Source organism: Rhinichthys klamathensis, unplaced genomic scaffold (genome assembly GCF_029890125.1).
Source record: "Rhinichthys klamathensis goyatoka isolate OS25496 unplaced genomic scaffold, OSU_Roscu_1.1 h1tg000348l_1, whole genome shotgun sequence".
NCBI lineage: Eukaryota > Metazoa > Chordata > Actinopteri > Cypriniformes > Leuciscidae > Rhinichthys > Rhinichthys klamathensis.
The window spans coordinates 54,540-74,265 of record NW_026606860.1 but is presented as its reverse complement, the minus strand read 5'-3'; the positions used below and the strand labels follow the sequence as shown (position 1 = coordinate 74,265).

The 19,726-nt window shown below is 38.0% G+C and overlaps 3 protein-coding genes across 6 annotated transcripts; 1 reads left to right on the top strand and 2 right to left on the bottom strand.

The window, feature by feature from the left end:
• The first annotated feature begins 2,066 nt into the window (after nt 1-2,066).
• rnf214 (ring finger protein 214) lies at nt 2,067-9,621 on the top strand. Of its 3 annotated transcripts, none has more exons than XM_056232549.1 (16): nt 2,067-2,227; nt 2,399-2,488; nt 2,576-2,738; nt 2,813-2,872; nt 3,604-3,744; nt 3,985-4,118; nt 4,681-4,749; nt 4,842-4,938; nt 5,050-5,138; nt 5,242-5,329; nt 5,419-5,514; nt 6,251-6,831; nt 6,980-7,097; nt 7,198-7,347; nt 8,904-8,996; nt 9,091-9,621. In XM_056232549.1, the coding sequence occupies exons 2-16, from the start codon at nt 2,433-2,435 to the stop codon at nt 9,151-9,153; spliced, it is 1,998 nt and encodes a 665-aa protein (XP_056088524.1). In that variant the 5' UTR covers nt 2,067-2,227; nt 2,399-2,432; the 3' UTR covers nt 9,154-9,621. The 3 variants fall into 3 exon arrangements, with proteins under 3 accessions (XP_056088524.1, XP_056088523.1, XP_056088525.1); XM_056232548.1 differs by having other exon boundaries at nt 5,242-5,365; nt 5,452-5,514; XM_056232550.1 differs by having other exon boundaries at nt 2,399-2,492; nt 5,242-5,365; nt 5,452-5,514.
• A 208-nt stretch (nt 9,622-9,829) lies between these two features.
• apoa1a (apolipoprotein A-Ia) lies at nt 9,830-11,785 on the bottom strand. Its single transcript, XM_056232551.1, has 4 exons — nt 11,751-11,785; nt 11,514-11,565; nt 11,137-11,281; nt 9,830-10,591 (listed from the first exon to the last, which is right to left on the bottom strand). Exons 2-4 carry the CDS (start codon nt 11,554-11,556, stop codon nt 10,003-10,005), a joined length of 777 nt encoding a protein of 258 aa, XP_056088526.1. The 5' UTR covers nt 11,557-11,565; nt 11,751-11,785; the 3' UTR covers nt 9,830-10,002.
• Nucleotides 11,786-13,921: 2,136 nt separating this feature from the next.
• Nucleotides 13,922-19,503, bottom strand: pafah1b2 (platelet-activating factor acetylhydrolase 1b, catalytic subunit 2). 2 transcript variants are annotated; one of them, XM_056232555.1, is made up of 6 exons: nt 19,148-19,503; nt 18,568-18,646; nt 18,323-18,412; nt 15,207-15,323; nt 14,992-15,114; nt 13,922-14,845 (listed from the first exon to the last, which is right to left on the bottom strand). In XM_056232555.1, the coding sequence occupies exons 2-6, from the start codon at nt 18,643-18,645 to the stop codon at nt 14,567-14,569; spliced, it is 687 nt and encodes a 228-aa protein (XP_056088530.1). In that variant the 5' UTR covers nt 18,646; nt 19,148-19,503; the 3' UTR covers nt 13,922-14,566. The 2 variants fall into 2 exon arrangements, with proteins under 2 accessions (XP_056088530.1, XP_056088529.1); XM_056232554.1 differs by lacking the exon at nt 19,148-19,503 and having other exon boundaries at nt 18,568-18,764.
• Nucleotides 19,504-19,726: the final 223 nt, after the last annotated feature.

The following is a 19,726-nucleotide window of genomic DNA, read 5'->3' as shown; positions in this document are numbered from 1 at the left end:
CAAATCTTCTCTTGCGCATGCAAATTTCATTTACGCTTGCAATCTTATGTACACTTTCACAAATCTTACACTGCGCATGCGATTCTTTATGGCATCATATTACCTTCATACATTTCAAGTTTATCCTTATCCAGTTCTTTGCTGACATCAACCAGGAGAGAACACACGTCTACCTGATTGCTGTTCCCGCAATTCACTCTCATGGTGTTTTTTTCTCTCTTTTCGTGACCAGAAGGATAGTTCCACTCAATTATCTCATCAATGTTGTAAACTTTGATTGACGCGCTTTGACACGAGGGGGGAGACGGGGCCTTGAGTAATTTGCGGGGCCCTACGCAACTTGCGTAGTGTGCGTATAGGGCTGATCGACTCTGACTGACAGTATCCTTTTATATATTTAGTGTAGCCTATAGAAATCTGTGAAATGCTTATAGATCATTATTTTTATTAAAATTTTATAGACTCCAATAAAACAAATTTTCCAAGTTGCCAGACATAATTAAATAAATTGCTGTCCATTTAAATGAAGATAATTTTTTTTATTTATCTTTTTCAAAATAATATTATAAAATTTCTATAAATACACTTAATTTTTGTGGTATGATTAATAAAAGAAACACTTAAACTGCAAGTATAAAAATAAGGTTAGGCTAAGCATATTATAGAAATATGACAAAAATGAAAAGGACCTTAAGATAAATGCCGATAAAATTTTTTTTGATCTGTAAATAATATCTTCACATTCATTTTTGAATTGTCATCCAATCATCCAATTGTCCAGTGATTTGACATGCGATTCATCTCAATTTAAATAATCAATCAAAATCATATAACAAGAGCCAGAGCAAATACTTTACATTGTATTGACATTTAGAAACAACACAGGAACAAACTTTATGTGAAATTAGATATTATTAACACTTCGGCGGATATTCCGTATCAAGCAAAGCGCCTCAACTGAAAAAAAAACGCTACGCTGCCAAAACACTCTCAAGTGCCAGCTACAGCTAGGCGTTTTCAGCTGGCTAAAACGCTTGGATGGAGACAGTAGACGGAGTGATTTGCCCTTTTTGACTCCTATGTGTTGCTGTTGCCCGTTTCATCAAACTTTAACTTTCAGTGAATATTCAAGATGGACTTTTCCAATTTGAATAAAACCACATCAGGTATTTCAATCAGATCGCTAATCATTTACATGGGCCAGTGGTGCCTGGACCCCGATGATTGCTGCTTGTGGCTGTATTTTGTTTTTAATTAGTATAGATGTAGTAGATGATAGATTAAGAATAGATGATTGAATGCTTTCTTGCTTAATGATTTTCTAGATCCACCCCGGGTGACAACTGATTTTGACAGCATAAAAATGCTTGGATTAGGATGTATTTCTGGAAAAAAAAAATCTAAATAAACTCAATTGGTTTTTGCAAAAAAGAGAGAGAGAGAAAAAAAGGAAATGGTCACATCACAGGTCACAACTCCAAAATGCTGCAACATCACGTGACGTCCCAGTGTTACAATCTGTTCTTGAAATATTTGGTTCCACTGGGTGGCACTCGTGAGAACATTGGTGGCACTTAAAAAAATTATATTGCTCTATGCGTGTCCTTGAGATAACTGTAACAAATGAATTAAAATTAATTAATTAATATGGAACTGAAAATAGTGTAGCCTACCCTTCTCAAATCGCAAAGTGCTTGAAATAAACCTCTACAAATGTATCTGTGGCTTAATAAAAAGTATATAAGCTAGCCTGGTGGGAAATATTCTGTCTCTTCCTTAATTTTTTGATTATGTTATAATAATAGCCATGTTTCCAGCCTCCACTGCCCCATCATAATTTTCCTGTTTTCTCATATTATAGGCTACTGGATGACGAGTTATCATTAGTCACACAAGTAAATGCACATTTTATTTTTCACATATTTTTGTTGCAAAGCAACATTTAAATCTTTCCATATAACCCTGTTTGGGGATAGTCTCCAAGTATACCATACGTCTAGTCCACCCAAAATATTACAGGAACTGATTTTGGAACCAAATATTTCAGGAACTGGATATATTGTGACACCGGAAGTAAAACAGGTTTAGATGATGTCATGAAAGTTGCGCCAGTTGTCTTTGCCTTTTAAAAATAAAGATCATTATTCTCTTAATTTATTTAATTACATATACTCTGCGTATACTATTACTTATTTGACCATCAAGACCAGCTATTTTAATGTTTAGTGTGAGTTTCGGTTTAATTTATGTGCTTTTTCGCTAACTGCTTTTGGCGCTCACATTTTACTGGAAATATAACCATCGTCATTTAAAATCAGTCTGTTGTCAGGTATAAATTAAGTTAATCAAAATACTTACGCTAACGTTTTAAAGTGAATATTGTTTTTTTTTTTTTTAGATCCAGAGTCTTTTGTCGCTGAGTTTGCCTGTAAATGGAAAGTGAAATACACACCGAGTGGAGTTCGGCTTTAGATGAAGACTTACTGCAGTAAGTACAAAACAGCTTAAAGTGGATTGTAAAAGTGTTTCTATTTGTAATGGTTCAGCACCACGGTTGTCCCTGTTCTCTTGGCAGGGACCCCGTTTCTGCAGTGATTCCGCCGGATCCTTCACTATGGAGCTCATCAGCTGGGCCCTGGTCCACTGAGAGCAGCTTACCAACAGTATTCAACCAGTATGAAGAGCAACATTACAGCACTTTTACACCCACCAATGAAGCACAGAGCCAAACCGTACAGGTATGAAGAACCTCCTAATGACACATTTCACAAAAGTGACCATCTATGAAGTTTGATTGTTATCTCCACCATAGACTGAGGACTGGACAGAGGAAAGCTCTACAAACACAAATGAAGACTGGGAAGCAGATATGGTAAGTTTCCAGCAACCTACTGCAGGTACTCTTCATGGTCATGGTGTGTGTGTACAAGTTTTACTAGTTTGTGCTCTCAAATATTGTGAAATATGATTTAAAATGTGTGTGTGTTTGTGACATTAGCCTTTTATTGCTGGACAGAACAACCTTGTTATTGTTCTTTCGAGAGATTTGTCATACTAGCTTTCTAGCAAATATGAATTGGGAAACAATTCAGCCTTCACCCTGCACTTTTTTTTTCTGTTCGTGGAGTTTTCAAATGTCTGACAGATGTTTGTGTACAGTGGGGTTCAAATGTCTGAGAAGTGAAAGTGTTTTTCTATTTTGTATTTTTCTAATCTTACTTTATTTAATAAATATGTTTCATTACATAATATTAACACAACAAACATTAATACAATTGCATGAATTGACAGTTTTTCAAAGACCAACCTGTTTCAATGGAAGTAGGAGTATCCTTTTGTACAAAGGTGTTGAAATAAACAATGCTTTAAATTAGCTTAATTAGTGACCTAGAAATGTGACCTAGAAATAGAGGGGGAAATTACTATAATACATTTTGTTTTTAAAGGAATGTCTTTTTTATTTTATGTCAAAATTATTTTTTAAAGTCCTAAAACTGTTCTGTTTATTATCTAGATTAACTGGGATTTTAACTGTAATATTTTTAAGGTGGTCTCAGACTTTTAGACACCAGTGTATATATTTCTTTATCTCTTTCTCTTTAGCGTGCTTTAGAAGACTGCAGTATTGATTTGAATGAGCAGTATGAGGCTCTTGTGAAGCAACATACAGCAGAGCAGGAGGAGCACAACATCTGTGTCCACAGTCTGGAAAAGACAAGAGATGACAGAAATCATCAGTACCAGGTTTAGCATCACATTTGAACTTCCAAAAACACCAATATATTCAGTCTGTACAGGTTCTGATATTTACACATGGTCATTTGAATAGCAAGAATAGCAAAGGTGCTTAAAATCTCCCTTGAACTCAATAGGGAATGGTAATACTGTGTGTAGTGTCCTTGTCAAAAACTCTGGTATTACTGTACTTTTTTGAGCCTATTTTTTCATTGGTATAGAAATAGTTTTTTTTAATCATTTGTACAGGGTTTTATTGAAAAAATTGAGTCTTTGCAAATTAAATTGGAGCTGAACAGCAGCAAGACCACACGGAAAAACTTCATGGTAAAACGGCAAGAGCTTACTGCAGAGAAAGATCGAATGGAAGAGGAGAAAACAAGGTAAACTGACATTGAAATATTCATGATATTCAGCTGTCTACTGTGGGCAGAACATATATCATTCAAAGGTCTGTCATCCTTTTTATGCTTTTGAAAGAAGACTTTTAAGCTCACCAAGCCTGCATTTATTTGAGCAAAAATAGTAATATTGTGAAATTTCTTTTATTTGAATATATTTTCAAATGTAGTTTATTCCTGCGATAGCGAAGATAAATTTTTAGCAGCCATTACTCCAGTTTTTAGTGTCACATGATCTGTCCAAAATCACTCTTATTTTGCTGATTTTGTGCACAAGAAACATTTCTTATAATCAATGTTGAAAACAGCTGTGCTGCTTAATATTTTTGTGAAAACAGATACATTTTATTCAGTATTTTCTGATTAATAGAAAGTTCAAAAGAACAGCATTTATTTGAAAGAGATAATGTTACTTTTGTAACATTATATGTGCTGTTACTGTCACAAGTTAAAAAATTGTACTGACCATAAACTTTTAAATGGTAGTATATACTATTGGATAGATTTTATTCATTGAATTTAAAAAGATATTTATTTGTTTTAGATTGGCTCAGGAGCTGGAGGACACAGAAAAGAAACTCAAGATGCTGATTGAGGAACAGAGTCAAGAGAAGTAAAAGATTCCAAACATGAAAGGAGAAACACCCAAATGTCTCTGGATCTGTGTCTTTATCGGGTTTTTTTTTGTGCTTGTGTTTGTGGCAGGCTCTCCTGGGAGCAGGAAATAGCTGACTTGAGGGTGGAAATGGAAACGCTCTGCAGACAGGCAGAGCAAGCCAGTCAGACTGTTCTTCAGGATGAGGTAACTCCTGCACCTTCACAGCATGTGTCTTGTAGAAAACTCACAGATAGTGTAATGAATCGTGTATGTTATTGTCTGACTGTGTATTTGTCCATGTGTCTGTGTGAGCAGATAGCTGCACTTGAGATGCAGAAAGAGCTTGCGCTTTCTCAAGTGGAGGACTGGATCGTAGATGCGGAAAAATATCTTAATTTTCTCAGGTACTGTGTGTGAATTAATGTTTGTTGACGGTATGCACATGCAGTATGTCCGCATGCATGAAGCTGATGTGATTCCTTAAGGATTTGTGCTTATTCTTGACAGATTAAATCCTTCCCAGCAGCACCTGCACCAGCAGCAGAAGTGGGAGCACAATGTAGCAATTGTCCGCAGCAGTCTGGTAGGACTAAAGGTGAGGGGAGGAGCTGGCTGTACCAGTGGGTTACAGGTGAAGGGAGTTTGCAGCTTCTCTCACTCAGTCTTTCGGTTTTTCTTTCATAGAATAAGTTTAATGAAAACCATCAACTCCTGCAGAGAGGTGAACAGTTGGACAGTTTGCCCTCAGTCCCGCTCCCATTACTTCCAGCAGTGCCTACAGTGAGTGTCAATTTATTCATATACGGCCTAGGGCTGGAGGTACACTACCGTTCAAAGTTTGGGGTTTGTAAGACTTTCAGTCTTCAGTGATTTGGTGCTCAAGAAACGTTTCTGATTATCATCAATGTTGAAACAGTTGTTGAATGCATTTTCCCCCCAGGATTCTTTGATGAATAGAAAGCTCAAACGAACATCATTTATTTGAAATCGAAATCTTTTGTAACTATTATTCTTACAAATCTTGTCATTTTGATCAAACTAATGCATCCTTGCTGAATTGAAGTATTAATTTCTTACAAAAATAATCATACTAAATCCAAACTTTTAAACGGTGCTACTGTTTTATGCCATATACCGTGTTATTGTAGAATTGATAATCTGGTAGAGTGGCTGTTTTAGCACTGTTCGAATATCGCTCATCCAGAGTCATATTTATATTTATAATATGTTTTGTGAATCTAATTTGAGACTATCAATTCACATTTGCATCAGTTAAGTTAAAATTAAAAGTCCTAATTAAAAGTACTTTATCTTTTTATTTGTAAAATTTACTTATTTATTAAAAATAAGCATTTCTATATGCTGGCACATCATCTTATATAAACTGCATGTTCCCTAGAGTTGCTGCTCAGGACAGAATACAGAGTTCAATTGTTTTGTAATTATTTTGCAAAGTTTAAACTAATGTAAGTAATGTATATTTTTGTGTTTGTCATTTATCTTTGGCTTTCCGAAGTTGGAGATGATAATCAGTCCACTTCAGAATCCTGCTTCTCATCCCATTTTCAATAGTGGTCCACCAACTACCACAAATTCTCCCCCCATAGTTCATCCCCAATTCCACCCCTCGGTCACACCACCACAAAGAGCCACACCGCCACTTTCAGCCCCTTCTCCTCAAAACACACCATATGTACCCGTCACTATAGGTCCACAATCTCCTCACGTCCCAAACATGTATGTCCCTATGACAACTCATGCAGCCCCTCAAATACCCATGCACACCATCTGCCGGCCTCAAATGTCATCCCATGCTCCTGTCACGCCAGACCCACATATCCTTCCACAGACACACGTAGGCGGTCCAGGTGTCTCCCTGGCACCCTCAGTTGCTTCAGCAGGCACCTTTGCTTTATTACCAAATAATCATGGAGGCAGTTTTCATCCCCAAGCTGCAGTGCGCCTTCCCCAAACGTTCATGCAAACCATGTCTACACGTAACTCCCCCCCCCAGCCCCTCCCCTCCAATCCTGCACCGGCAGGCAAACTGGACAAGCTTCTGGAGAGACTGGGCTCACATTTCCCACAATGCACAAGGTATTGAGATTATACACTGTAATATAAGCTTGTTTACATTTTTAGCAGCCAATATAATTAGTAGAGTTTTTGTCTTTTTGTTGATTCTGAAATTGTCAGAGTAAGGATCACTTTCTGAAAGTGACCTCTCTGTTTCTGTCTGTATTAGAGATCAGTTAACACGTGTTCTACAGCAAATCAAGAGTGAGCGTGGTACTATGGCTGGCATGTCGATGGATGATTTAACTCAGCAGGTTGCGCTGAGACTTGCGCAGAACCAAAGACCGGTGCGACAGTACACTCCTCTCACTCTTCCTCGTTATGTTTTTGTTACTTTCCTTCTGTGTATTGCTTATTTCATTTTTAACTTTATCACTGTCCTTTTAGCCACCAGGACCTATAGCACCTCCGTCTGGAGCTAGAGCCTTTCCTGCTTCAGTTGGTCCGATCCAGCGTCCCATAACCCAGCCACCACATCCCATGCGGCCTCATTTCCGTCCCCCAGTTGCTCAGGTTTTCCACACAAGACCCCCACAGGTAGAATCCAACTTTAAACCCCTTTTCTTTAAACACATTTAACAAAATAATCAGGACTAATCAGGAGAGAGTCGGGTAAGCTGTGCCATATTTTGCTGAAGTTGTGAGTAGTAAGGAGGAATGATACAAAAAAAAATAATAATAATATGCCTACTTCAGGATGCTATCAGCTAAAATAAGAAAGCAGAGTCATAAAAATTAAATAAATAAAAAAGTGAGACAAATTTCCCTGTTATATGTGGATGTTTTTGCATTTCAAATAAAAATATTAAAGGGTTAGGTCACCCAAAAACCAATTTTTTGTCATTAAAGGAGAACTCCGGCGCAAAATGAACCTTTGGTCTAATTACACATTGTTACCTAGTCAACCGTTATCTGAGATTTGTTTTCATGATTATCGAATGTAAATAGTTTTATCTCTAAAAACAGTTTAGCCTATAAAGCTTGTATAACGCTAGTATATTGGGCATAGAGAAATGACAAATAAAAATCGCTTGTTAATACCACTAACAAGGCTCAAAATAGCCCCACACTAACACGGTAGCATAATGAGGGTCCCTACCTTCAAACCGAAGCATTGAGAACTTTGTCAGTGTCCAGACAGTTTAATAAGAAGATATTTTAAACATACAGTCAACTTCGCGTATACAGGCAGAAGCCATCTTTGAAAAACAGTCTCTACCAGTCGATCTACGAACGCCGATCCAAGCCTGCTGTTCGCGCTCACCTTATCACAACTTATAGCTCGTTCACATCTCACCAGCGCACTTGGATCGGCGTTCGTAGATCAACTGGTAGAGACTGTTTTTCAAAGATGGCTCCTGTCTGTATACGCGAAGTTGACTGTATGTTTAAAATATCTTCTTATTAAACTGTCTGGACACTGACAAAGTTCTCAATGCTTCGGTTTGAAGGTAGGGACCCTCATTATGCTACCGTGCTAGTGTGGGGCTATTTTGAGCCTTGTTAGTGGTATTAACAAGCGATTTTTATTTGTCATTGATCTATGCCCAATATACTAGCGTTATACTAGCTTTATAGGCTAAACTGTTTTTAGAGATAAAACTATTTACATTCGATAATCATGAAAACAAATCTAAGATAACGGTTGACTAGGTAACAATGTGTAATTAGACCAAAGGTTCATTTTGCGCCGGAGTTCTCCTTTAATCACTCACCCTCATGTCGTTCCAAACCCGTAAGAACTTTGTTCATCTTTGGAACACATATGAAGATATTTTTGATGACGAGAGCTTTCTGAACTACGTGGGTGAGTAATTGTTGACAGAAATGTAATTTTTGGGTGAACCAACTTTTGAACATAAATTGTTATTATTAACAATAAATATTATTACTGTTTTATAATCTCATTTCAAAGCCCTACTATATTTTACAGTACAATTTACTGTATATTATTTTGCTAAAATATATTCATAAACCAACCAGGAAACATTTAGTTTTCAGATTATTTGAATATATTGAAACAGGTTTCATTATTTTTGTCATTTGTTTTTAGAACCATGTAAACAAACCCTTTTTCTCTGTCTCTCTGTCAGTCCTCTATGCGAAAGTTTTGTTTGATGTGTCAGAATCTTGTGGATACTGGAAGTCAGTACAACATAAACTGCTCCCATACAATGCACAAAGAAGTGAGTGTGTAACTTTCACAAAATACACATTTAGGCACATTTTTTACTTCGTCTATGTGTTCTAATAAATGTTGTTGTTTCTCCTTTTATTTAGTGTGTCAGTGTTTGGCTCAAGACCAGCAAGAATAACTCCTGTCCTTTCTGCCCATCCAAATGAGAACTGAGAACCCAATCACACATATAGTTGAGCCAAGACCTGCAAAGAATTAAGTGGAATGATTATATTAATAGTTATAGTCACGTGTGAATTAAGTTTTTATAATTCCATTATAACTATCTGGTTAATGTTAGAAAATAAATTGGTCCATTCCCTGTCAGAGTTGACTATTATTATAAAGGACAGTATGTTATTACACTAATTTGTTACTTTGCTGATCAATGGAAATCCTTACTATATGAATTTTTTCAGTATTCAGTGTTATTCCAAAGATTTTCAAACTTAACCTCAAGTATAATCCTCATTATGTAAGCTTTTCTAAAGGTCATGTAACATGGACACAAACTCCTAAACAGAATAAAATGTTTTTTTCACTTCAACAACTTTTCCAAGTGATTTAAAACCGCTTAACTGGAAAATGTTGCTGTTATATATTTCTGTATTTTATTAAATTAATTATCAACAGAGGCCTTTATATGGAGAGTTTTATACATTAAAGAGGAAAAATAAATTGATTAATGTCTTTTTTGCAGTGTAATCACTGGTAGTCACTCCTTTTTTTTTTTTTCAAAGATTTATTAAGATGAATTATGATATTGTTCACAATGAAAACTGTATTGTGATCATATACCATGTTGTTTCAGAAGGGAAGAAAACACTTGACTCGAAAAAAAAAAATTTTTGTGCATTTTATTTGTTTGCATTGTTACGTCAAAGATTATTTAACTTGAACATAATAAACATTCATCTCAAAACTCTTGCATCTACAGTCCTTACATCACCAAACACAAGAAAATCTGTTCTTTGCTGTTGTCTGAGGATCCGAGTGTGCAAAGTCCTTGAGCATTTTTATGCCTGGATGGCCTTGGAGATGGTGTCATACACCTGTGCAAACCTGGCCTTCACATTCTCCATGTAGGGCTCCATGCGGGCCTGGAGGTCCTGGGTGTGTGGGGTGATCTTCTCCCTGGCCTCCTCGACAGCCTTCACCAGCTGTTCTTTGTATTCCTCAGCATAGGGGGCGGCCATGGTCCTCAGATCCTCCAGACTCTCCGTCAGCTTAGTGCGTACGACCTCGACCATCGGCACAAGCTTGGACTTGGTATCCTCAAAGTTGGTCTCAAACATCTGCCTCATGTCATCTAACAGGGGCTGCAGCTTGGCACGCATCTGCTCAGCATTTTCACGGTTCAGGGTGGCATATTCCTGGTAGAGGGGCTCCAGCTTGTCACGGTACTCGTCAAAGTGCTTCTGCACCACCTGGTACAGCTCGGCTCGGTGGGGCTCCAGCTTGGATTTGATGTCTTCAATGTCGGTCATGACGCGCTCGTGCAGCTGCTTGGTGTTCTCCAGGAATTGGTTGGAGAAGGACTCAGCGTAGGGGGTCAGAGTCTGGGCATATTCCTGAAGCTTAGTCAGGCTCTCTGAAAGTTGCAATCTGAAGACAACAGAACATACATTTAGAAAATGCAAACACAAATCGCTTCAGTTTAAGCTGGAGGTGAAAGCCTGGAATCAAAACACACTGCTCATTCACTAAGACCAGAGGAGAACTGGCCTCCTGACTGAACCTGGTTTATCTCAACTGTCACCTAATGGAGATTTGATTCCTCGGGTTCTCACATGAAATTAACTTGTTTCATAATGGATGAGCTTTTCAGCATGAGCTTCAGTTATTCAACTGAATTGAAATGACTACAGCTGAAATGAAATTTGCTTCATCATGAAATAATTTTACAACAATTACTCTCGTTTTCCTGAGTGTGAAGCTACTTGGAAAACATTCTGTATTGTATAAAGCACTATATAAATAACTGATTTGATTTGAAATGATGAGATACAGAAGTAAGAAAAGATATTTCAAGAATGATTAAACTGCAAAGGGGCAAAAAAGCATTTGGGAAAAGTAAAAAAAAACATGAACAGAAGATTAAGACACAAAAGAGTGAGTAAGAGGTCATCATGATCAGATGTGTCTTTTACTTGTATTGCTCATAGTCGGTTCCATCCAAGTTGTCGAGAGCCTTCTGAGTCTGCTCCTTGACCTGGGTCAGGTACATCAAGGCTGCTGACTTGAAGTGCTCCAGCTGGGAGGGAGCATCAGCCTGCAGGAAACGGGCCTGGGAACCTAAGGAGACACACAGGAAAAGCTTCATAAACCAAAGTGAAGACTCAAGCTCATTAAACTTTGCGAAGAAACATATACTGTACATGGTCAAATTGTCAACCTAAAAACCAAAGCATTAACAAAATCATCGACTTCATGAGTTTTTAAGTGGTTGAACTTAAAGTAAATGTAAAATACTAAAGAAAAATTAGATGACATTTAAGTGAAATGTGAAGTCAGGCGTGTTACTTACCCACAGCCAAGAGGAGAGTCAGTGCAAGAGCCACGAATTTCATGGTTGAGCCCTGAAAGAGAATACTCTTATTATACCATCAAAGTACTTTTTAGCAATGTCTATATTACAAAAATATTGTGCTCAACTGTGTCTATGCTAATATCTATGTTCTCATTGTTTCTCTCTTTACTCCTGGCCTCTGCATTCTGAATGGTCTTGATCCAATTTTGCTCTCCTGCTGGTTTGCACCCTTACCTGAGTTTTGCTTCTCTGAAAGTTCGAGGACAGGCAGCAGAGGCAAAGGTCTTATATAGGGCAGGAACAGTGCGTGTGGAGTTGGAACCCTGTCCTCTTACACATCAGAGGTTCAAAGGGTAGGTGCAATAAAAGACATTTTAGATATCTGTAGACAAGTCAATGCACTGTCAGTCTCACAAAACACAAATTACATGTAAAATATTCCATTATCTGTCAGATAAAATCTTTTTTTTTTAAATCTTCTGAAAATAATTTGTCAGATATTGCTTTGATAACCACTGTGAATCAAAATGTAGATGTTTAATTGCATCAAACAATGATTCTGAGGACAAATATTAAATTGACTTTTCCCTAACAGGAAAGAGCAGGAAACTCTAAATTCATTAATGCCAATTAAATTGTTGTAATTCAGCCATTAAAAACAGATATAGCAATATTTTTAAATTATTTTTTTTAAGCTTAGTTGCAGAACAATCAGGCATTTATTAGTTTGTGATTAAGCAGTTTGTTATTGAACACAACAAATCCATGTGATTACATCTCAGTGTCATAACAGATTTGGCAACGTGTAGCAAACCTTGATCTCCACCTCCTTCGGCTCCAAATAAAATGTTATCAACTGCTGTCGTGGAAAAGGTCCATCACCAGTCAGGGGTCATTGATCAATCAGTTATCTTTGTCCCTTGATTTACTCAACTCCTCACATTCTCGAGTAAAATTACCTTGATTAGCTTATGCTAAGTGGCATTTTGACTGAAAACTATAGACATTTCAGTTTAGTATTCATAAATGAACCATAATGCTGATTTCTTTACAAAAATGTGAACATGATGTGGAAAACATTGTCCACTAAAATTAAGGTTATATTTGTTCTAAAATCTCGACTACTTCCTGCTACACTGCACAAGGCCTAATTTAAAACCTTATTTTAAAAGGTTTTATCTTATCTTTGATGCACTCTCTTTATGATTTATGAGTTAACATTTTTTTTTGTACTTCGCATAGACTTTATGGTAACGCTTCCTTTTACAGTACAGTACTTATGTGTACTTACAGTGTACTTACCTAGAAAGTACTGGCTATTGGCTAATATAAGGTAAGTACATGGGTTAGGGGTAGGTTTAGGGGTAGGTTCGGGGTTAGTACCGAGTTATTACCCAGTAATTGTAATTACTATAATAAGTGCATAGTATGTACATGGGTAACAGTACTGTTAAAGGAAGCGTTGCCGACTTTACCACCTCATCTCTAATGGGCAAACAGAGAGGGTCAAACAGTAGGTTCTGAGCACTATATGCTAATATACAGAGGATGAGGTTATCTAAGTGGCTTAAGTCTGTATCATCAGAACAGAGCTCCATTTGAGCTTTATCAGCAGTAACTTATCACTGTGTTTGTCAGTTCATGCAACCTGTTTGAATCCGTCACATCAGAAGCCAAAATTGACATATTTCAAGCAGAGCATGTCATTGCCCTGTAGTAGCCTACCTTGTGAACTGATTTCCAGAGTTACTTCTCAATAACCCATTTTTTTCTCATTTTGCAGACTTTACATTTATATTTGCTATAATTTAATTGATCCTTTTTTTGGATTATAGTAAAAGATTATGAACAGTATTAGGTTATCTGAATTAAAACAGTATTAGAGGTTATCTAAATTATTACAGTATTAAGTTATGAATTTGGATTCAGAAACTCTTAGTAGTTTTTGCTGTGAATCTGAATTAGAGATTGGGTGAAAATGCAGATTCACAGGATTAGTTTGAAAGAATAATAGTAGCATCGTGTACAAATGCTGTAAGAAGAAACTGAAATAAGCATGACACATTGACACCATGTGAAAGAAAGTGTACACACATAAGTTTAGATCCCTGCTAATTTATTGGAATTCTTGGATCTGAAGCATGTGGCAGTTGTGCCGCAGTAATAGTGCACGCTTTGCGGACCTAACAAATAGTTATAGATGGTTGATCTCTTACACTCGAACACAAAAACATTCACATTCACCAGCCACATAAGCACTTGCACAGAGTACATTAAACAGATTATATATACATACATACATACACAGACGCATATATTTATCACTTCTTGCCCACTGGCTCTCCTATACTCACTCATACGCAGCTCTTCACATAATATTTTACAGATCGCTTGGACACACACAAAAACACTGAAAACATTGTGGTTGTGCATTAGGAGCTTTCTCACACTCAGACTCACAAACCCACACACAAGGAATGATATGGTTTGATCACTCCAGTCTTACTCTAATATATAATATTTTTGTTATTGGGAATAAGAAAGGCGAAAGATGCTTCTGTGCCAAAAAAAAAATGTAAAAATGCAAAATGGGAATAAGACAAAAGCTGATATTTCAAAGGCATGATTTCTCTTGTGTGAACTGAATCATGTAGCTGTCATCATAACACTGTTGTAAGTGTGACCGCGTGCATGTATGAAGGCACGGAGAAGCTGGCAGAGTAAGTGCTACTATTAAAGGTTGTTGAGACAGTGACAATGAGATTTTGAAAAGGTTCCGGTCCCACCTGCAAAGCAATATGTCCTAAGAAAAACTATTTCTTATCACACATCTATTCTTCATTCTCCTACTGTTGTCTATTCTGCATCTTAGAAACATATGCACAGTTTATACTTTTCCTATAAAAATTGGTCACTGTATAACATCCCCTTGTTTGCTGATCTTTTAGCATTTTTCTTTGTTTTTCTAAATTAAGTATTTTAAGTACATCTTGAATATCCAACATTTCTTAACCCTGCCTCTCCAGTAAATGACCAACGTGGTGCCCTTCTTAAACCAGTGAGGCTCGCCTCTCTCGAGACGTTTCGTCCAACAGTTGAAGCACCAGCTCATGGAGGGTCGTCGACATGGTCCTGTACGCACCAGCGGTCAGATGCAGGAAGTCGAACATGTCTCGAGAGGAAATAGTCCCATCTGAGTGGACAAAACTACCTCCCACATCAAGTAACTGAACATGGCCGAGTCGAGGAAGAGATGCGCGGAGTAAATTGTTCACCGATGCATTTTTCTCTCTCAGGGGGTTAGGAAACTCTCCCCTTGGCAACAGGCCCTGAATGACAGGAATTACGACTAATCAGCTTTGACAAAAAAACGAACTGAAACTGAACTGCTGAGAGTTGATCTCTGTATACACATTAATTACAACACCACAAATCTCACATCAAGAATATGTAGACAGTGATTTCGGTAACTCACCAAAACAATAATTTTGGACTTGGGGAGGAGAGACAGAAGTAACTGTGCAATGGCCAGTATTCCTCCTGCAACCTGATCCGCAGTGTGCTCATGATTATTAGTTCCTACCCATAAAACCACCACCTGTGGAAAAACAAACCAGGACACAGTTACAAATGGTGAACACATTTCGCTTTATGGTAAATGTTAAAACTATTTACAACAAACCACCTCACCTTGGGTCTGATGTTCTCCAGTTCTCCATTCTGTAGTCTCCACAGCACATTACAGGTTGTGTCTCCACCAATCCCAAAGCTCAGAGCATGGAGAGGTGAGAAGAGTTCCCTCCACACCTGAGACCAGAACCAATAAAAAATTGCAAATCAAATGTAAACCAAAATATGTACATCTATTAAAAAAAACAACTATAAATGTTGATTATTAACAACAGACACAAAACATATCAGGTGTACAATAGTGTATAAACAAAAGAGTCATACATTTTTCATTTTAAAATTGCCTTTAAGTGTCATTATTGCAATACTATACTATTAGACATATGGATATTTACCAATAAATAAACAAACATGCCATGCGTGTTTCAATTATTTTACTAGCAGCTTAGAGACTACTGTTGTTACTCTGTAGGATACAGTGGGCTCCAAAAATATTGGTACCTTTGATAAATGAGCAAAACTGACTGAAAATTAGTTTTTGCTATTTCTTTCATTCAAATAGTTAAAGAAAATCTTATCATAAAACAATGACCCCCCCCCCACTGGCATCCCTTCATTTACTACTTTGTGCAGCCTCCCTTTGCCCAGATAACAGCTCTGGATCTTCTCCTACAATGCGTAATAAGGTTGATGAACATATGGCAAAAGATCTGAGATCTTTCCTCCATACAGAATCTCTCCAGATCATTCAGATTCAGAGGTCCATGCTTGTGGACTCTTTTCTTCAGCTCATCCCACATGTTTTTATTGAGTTTGGGTCAGGGGACTGCAAAACCTTTATTCTGTGGTCAATGAACTATTCTGTTGTTTATTTTGACATGTGGATCACTCTTTAGTTCACTCACGCTGGAAGATCCAACCAGGTGTTGATTTAATATCTGCTGGTACTTGGAGTTTATGAAACTGTGTATCCTAACAAGTGGTCCAGGGTCTTTGGAATAAAATTAGCCCCACAGCATTAAAGATGAGGTACATTTCTACATGTCTATGTCTCTGTCTATGCCCAACCCACCTCTGGCTTTATTTTGGCCTAATCTGACTATAAAACCCAGTCCCACTGAAAGTTCCAGTAACACCTAGCAAACTGCAGGTGAAGGAGATTGCTGTTTGATGTCACCAACGGCTTTTTTATTGCAACCCTTACAAACAAGCTGTGGTTATATAGGTGAGGTTTGATCCTAGTTTTGGAGACTTTCTGACCCCAAGACCCGACTAGCATCAGCAGTTCTACAACTTTGATCTTTACAGTTTTTTTGGCAACTCAAACCACCCTCCTCAGTGTGTGTGGGGCGAATACAGACACACGCCAAGATGGTTACAATCTCCAGTTGATTAAACGTCTTAAAGGAGCTGTATGTAAGATTGTGGCCTAAATTGGTACTGCAATCACTTTCAAATTACTGTAGAGCTGTGTATCCCCTCCCCCTCCCCCCTGACTCGAGGTTGCCAGATAGGCTGCAGGATCCAGCAGGAACATAGGCTGCTACAAGGAGCTTTCAACTAGAGCAGAGCTGGCAACCCGGATGCCGAAACACTACTGACTTCGTGATTGGTAGATAGGTGGAGGGCGGGGCTTCAGGCCAAAACACAAGATGACAACATCAACATCAGTTGAGGGCTGCAACTTCACTTTTTAAATGACAATATCGTGGCCGTACTACTGTTGTCAGTGATATAAGTATTTGAAATGAACATGATTTCTTAATGTCTAGAGACACAACAGGGCCATTTTATGATTAATTGAAATACTTTTTTTACATACAGCTCCTTTAATTATTGCCCGGATAATGTCAATGAGTTTTCCAACAATTAAACTATTATTTTAAAGCATCTCATGATTTGTGCAGCTCAACAACCTTCTGTCACGTTATTACTGTATTCTCGGGTCTTTTCCATAGTGATGGATGACTATAGGAATTTGGCCTGTGTGTCACTCACGACATATTTAGAATCCAGTGAAACAGGAAGTCATGATGAGTAGTGTTCCTGGTCCCTAAGGTTAATTTAAAAACCTACCATATGAATGGGAATATACTTCAGTTAGATTGTTACTCATTAGAATTTGTAGGGGTGCCAATATTTTTGGCACACATATTTTGGAGAAACCCATATTTATTTAATTTATTACACATTTATATTTCGTGTCAGTTAACTTCAATTAAAGGATTTTTTAATTTTTGTGAATTTGAATGAAAGACTAAGGAGAAATGGGTAAAACAAGTTTTCACAGTCAGTTTTGCTCATTTTTACCCAGGGTGCCAATATCACATGGCAGTTCAATTAGGCCTATACAACGGTCATTATCCAAAAATATCTGACCACTGAATGCCATGAAAGACCAAACGAAATGAAGTATTCCAGAATGGTTCCGATTAAAAATCATAATTATCCAGCCCGTTCTCATCCCAAGGCGTCATATACTGACGCTTTTGCCAAAGCGTCTATATCCAACGCACATGGCACCCTTTAGCGTCAATATGAGACGCAGATATATGGCGCCTCTTAGTGGTCTAACCCTAACACTACCTCAGACCTAAACCTACCCATAACCGAAGCTTGTTATATTGAGGCTAAAGGGTGCCATGTGCGTCGGATGTAGACGCTTTGGCAAAAGCGTCAGTATATGACGCCTTGGGATGAGAATGCGTTGAATTATCATAGGAAAGTTTAGTTGTTAATATCTTAATTTTATATTTTGAATTTCATATTTGAATTTCTATGACTGGCTATAAATACACGTTCAATTTCATATAGTGCTTTCAAATATTTATAAAAATACACTAGTTTTATATGAAATATTTTAAAATAAATTCATAATTTCAAATATAAAAAGTATAATATTTCAGCTTTCAAACCACTTAATACCATTACATGTCTAGTGCATTTGAACATTTTGCACAAACACTTCTGCTCTCTAGCACTGTACTAGGCTGTATTTTTAGGAAGATTATAGTATGTGAGCAGTAGTTATTTTGGTCTATCTTGGATTCATTGCTTCTGCTATTCTGATTTATATTTGGATAGAAGTATCCTCTTACTGAGCAAATGGAATTGCAACCGAGTAGTTCACCTTTTTTTATGGATTGACATTGACTTATTAACGAGATAACAATCACCTCGTGCTGTTGCATAAGCTGCACCATTGAGTCCCCCACAAACAGAACATCAGGCTCCGCATCCTTGCACTCCTGCACAAACCGGTTGTGCTGCAACAATATAGAACAAAATAAATCCGAGCATGTTACGCCAATCCTTAATCAGACTGAGGTGTTATGAAAGAGGAAAAGATTGTGCACAGCTCTGAGATGTTACAAGTAGCCTATGCACGATGACTACAGAAGGCTTTCACAATGGAGCACACCTGTGACATCCAGCGTCCGTCTCCCTGCACGTCGATCACAGGTGCAGGTTCAGCAGCGGGATTCTCCTCAGCGCTCATTCTCTACGACACAAACACAAGTGCTACAAAACAACAATACTAATGAGCGGCCGTGCTGACGTAATGGAAATGAATGCAATTGTTGACTAGTTCAGACTGAGTCCTAATTTCGTAGCGGTAAGATACAACTATCAATAATATTCACTCCGAGCAAAATATAGAGCATTGAAGGGGTCACGCGTGCCAAGCACACATTTCAAACCGCCGCACAAAGAGCGCGTGTTTTGCTTTTTAGTCCTAAGGGTGATGAGGATGATGATGATGATGATGATGATGGACTCCGGATGAAGCCAACACACAGCAGAGGTTGTGCAGTAAAGACTAACGCTTCATAGATGTGCTTTAATGACTGCTACTGACAGGGTCAGGGATGATGATCCCAGGAATGTTTAGCTGATGGTATAACGAAGAAGAATGAATCAACAGCCGGGACAAAAGGAAAACATTCCCGGTGGCATCACGCATACACACACGTCCGTCTGCACGCCTCTTCTTGACTAACCTGGCTACAGTGTTTGCAAATCCCGTCTGCAGTGAGTGAGCTGCGGGTGTGTGCAGCAGGGCAGGGCTTCCTCAATCACCTACAGCAGCACCGCAACTGACTGTCCGGGGAAGAAGATGCAGATGAATGTTTCTGCAGCCGCGCACCTCGACTCTGCTTTTTCCAGCAATGCAACCTTAACGGACTTAGTCCACACAATAATAATGTTTAATGGTTTAATTATGTGGGTATATAGCGCGTGGTCTATTAAAGAAATCACAGTAAATGTTTGGGTTATGTAAACCGAATAGCATCCAACCAACCGCCTCCCCACTTCCCTGCGCAACCACCCTCGCACTTTCTGGAAGCCTCACTTCCGCCTAACGCCATCGTCACGCACTTCCCATTCAGCCCTGTCCCGCCTCATCGTGACGGCAAAATATAGGCTAGAATCTATATGGCTGGAATAACCGTTATAATATCACAAGAGCAAGAGGTTGCCAACTTCAGGGAAGGAAAATAAAGGACAGTCTTTGGTTCTTTAAAGGAAACCAAGGGACAGTATATAAATTAAAAATATATCTTTACCACACAGTGTAT

What these genes read in the sequence shown, in the direction of transcription:
- apoa1a (XM_056232551.1), bottom strand. Translation starts at nt 11,556, where the DNA reads ATGAAATTCGTGGCTCTTGCACTGACTCTCCTCTTGGCTGTGG. An exon ending in GACTCTCCTCTTGGCTGTGG is followed by an intron (nt 11,282 to 11,513) that starts GTAAGTAACACG and finishes GTGTCTCCTTAG; the next exon opens with GTTCCCAGGCCCGTTTCCTG. An exon ending in ACCGACTATGAGCAATACAA is followed by an intron (nt 10,592 to 11,136) that starts GTAAAAGACACA and finishes TGTTGTCTTCAG; the next exon opens with ATTGCAACTTTCAGAGAGCC.
- pafah1b2 (XM_056232555.1), bottom strand. Translation starts at nt 18,645, where the DNA reads ATGAGCGCTGAGGAGAATCCCGCTGCTGAACCTGCACCTGTGATCGAC. An exon ending in AGCTTATGCAACAGCACGAG is followed by an intron (nt 15,324 to 18,322) that starts GTGATTGTTATC and finishes TTCTGGTCTCAG; the next exon opens with GTGTGGAGGGAACTCTTCTC. An exon ending in TGGAGAACATCAGACCCAAG is followed by an intron (nt 15,115 to 15,206) that starts GTGAGGTGGTTT and finishes GTTTTTCCACAG; the next exon opens with GTGGTGGTTTTATGGGTAGG.
- rnf214 (XM_056232548.1), top strand. Translation starts at nt 2,433, where the DNA reads ATGGAAAGTGAAATACACACCGAGTGGAGTTCGGCTTTAGATGAAGAC. An exon ending in CACAGAGCCAAACCGTACAG is followed by an intron (nt 2,739 to 2,812) that starts GTATGAAGAACC and finishes TCTCCACCATAG; the next exon opens with ACTGAGGACTGGACAGAGGA. An exon ending in AAGACTGGGAAGCAGATATG is followed by an intron (nt 2,873 to 3,603) that starts GTAAGTTTCCAG and finishes CTTTCTCTTTAG; the next exon opens with CGTGCTTTAGAAGACTGCAG.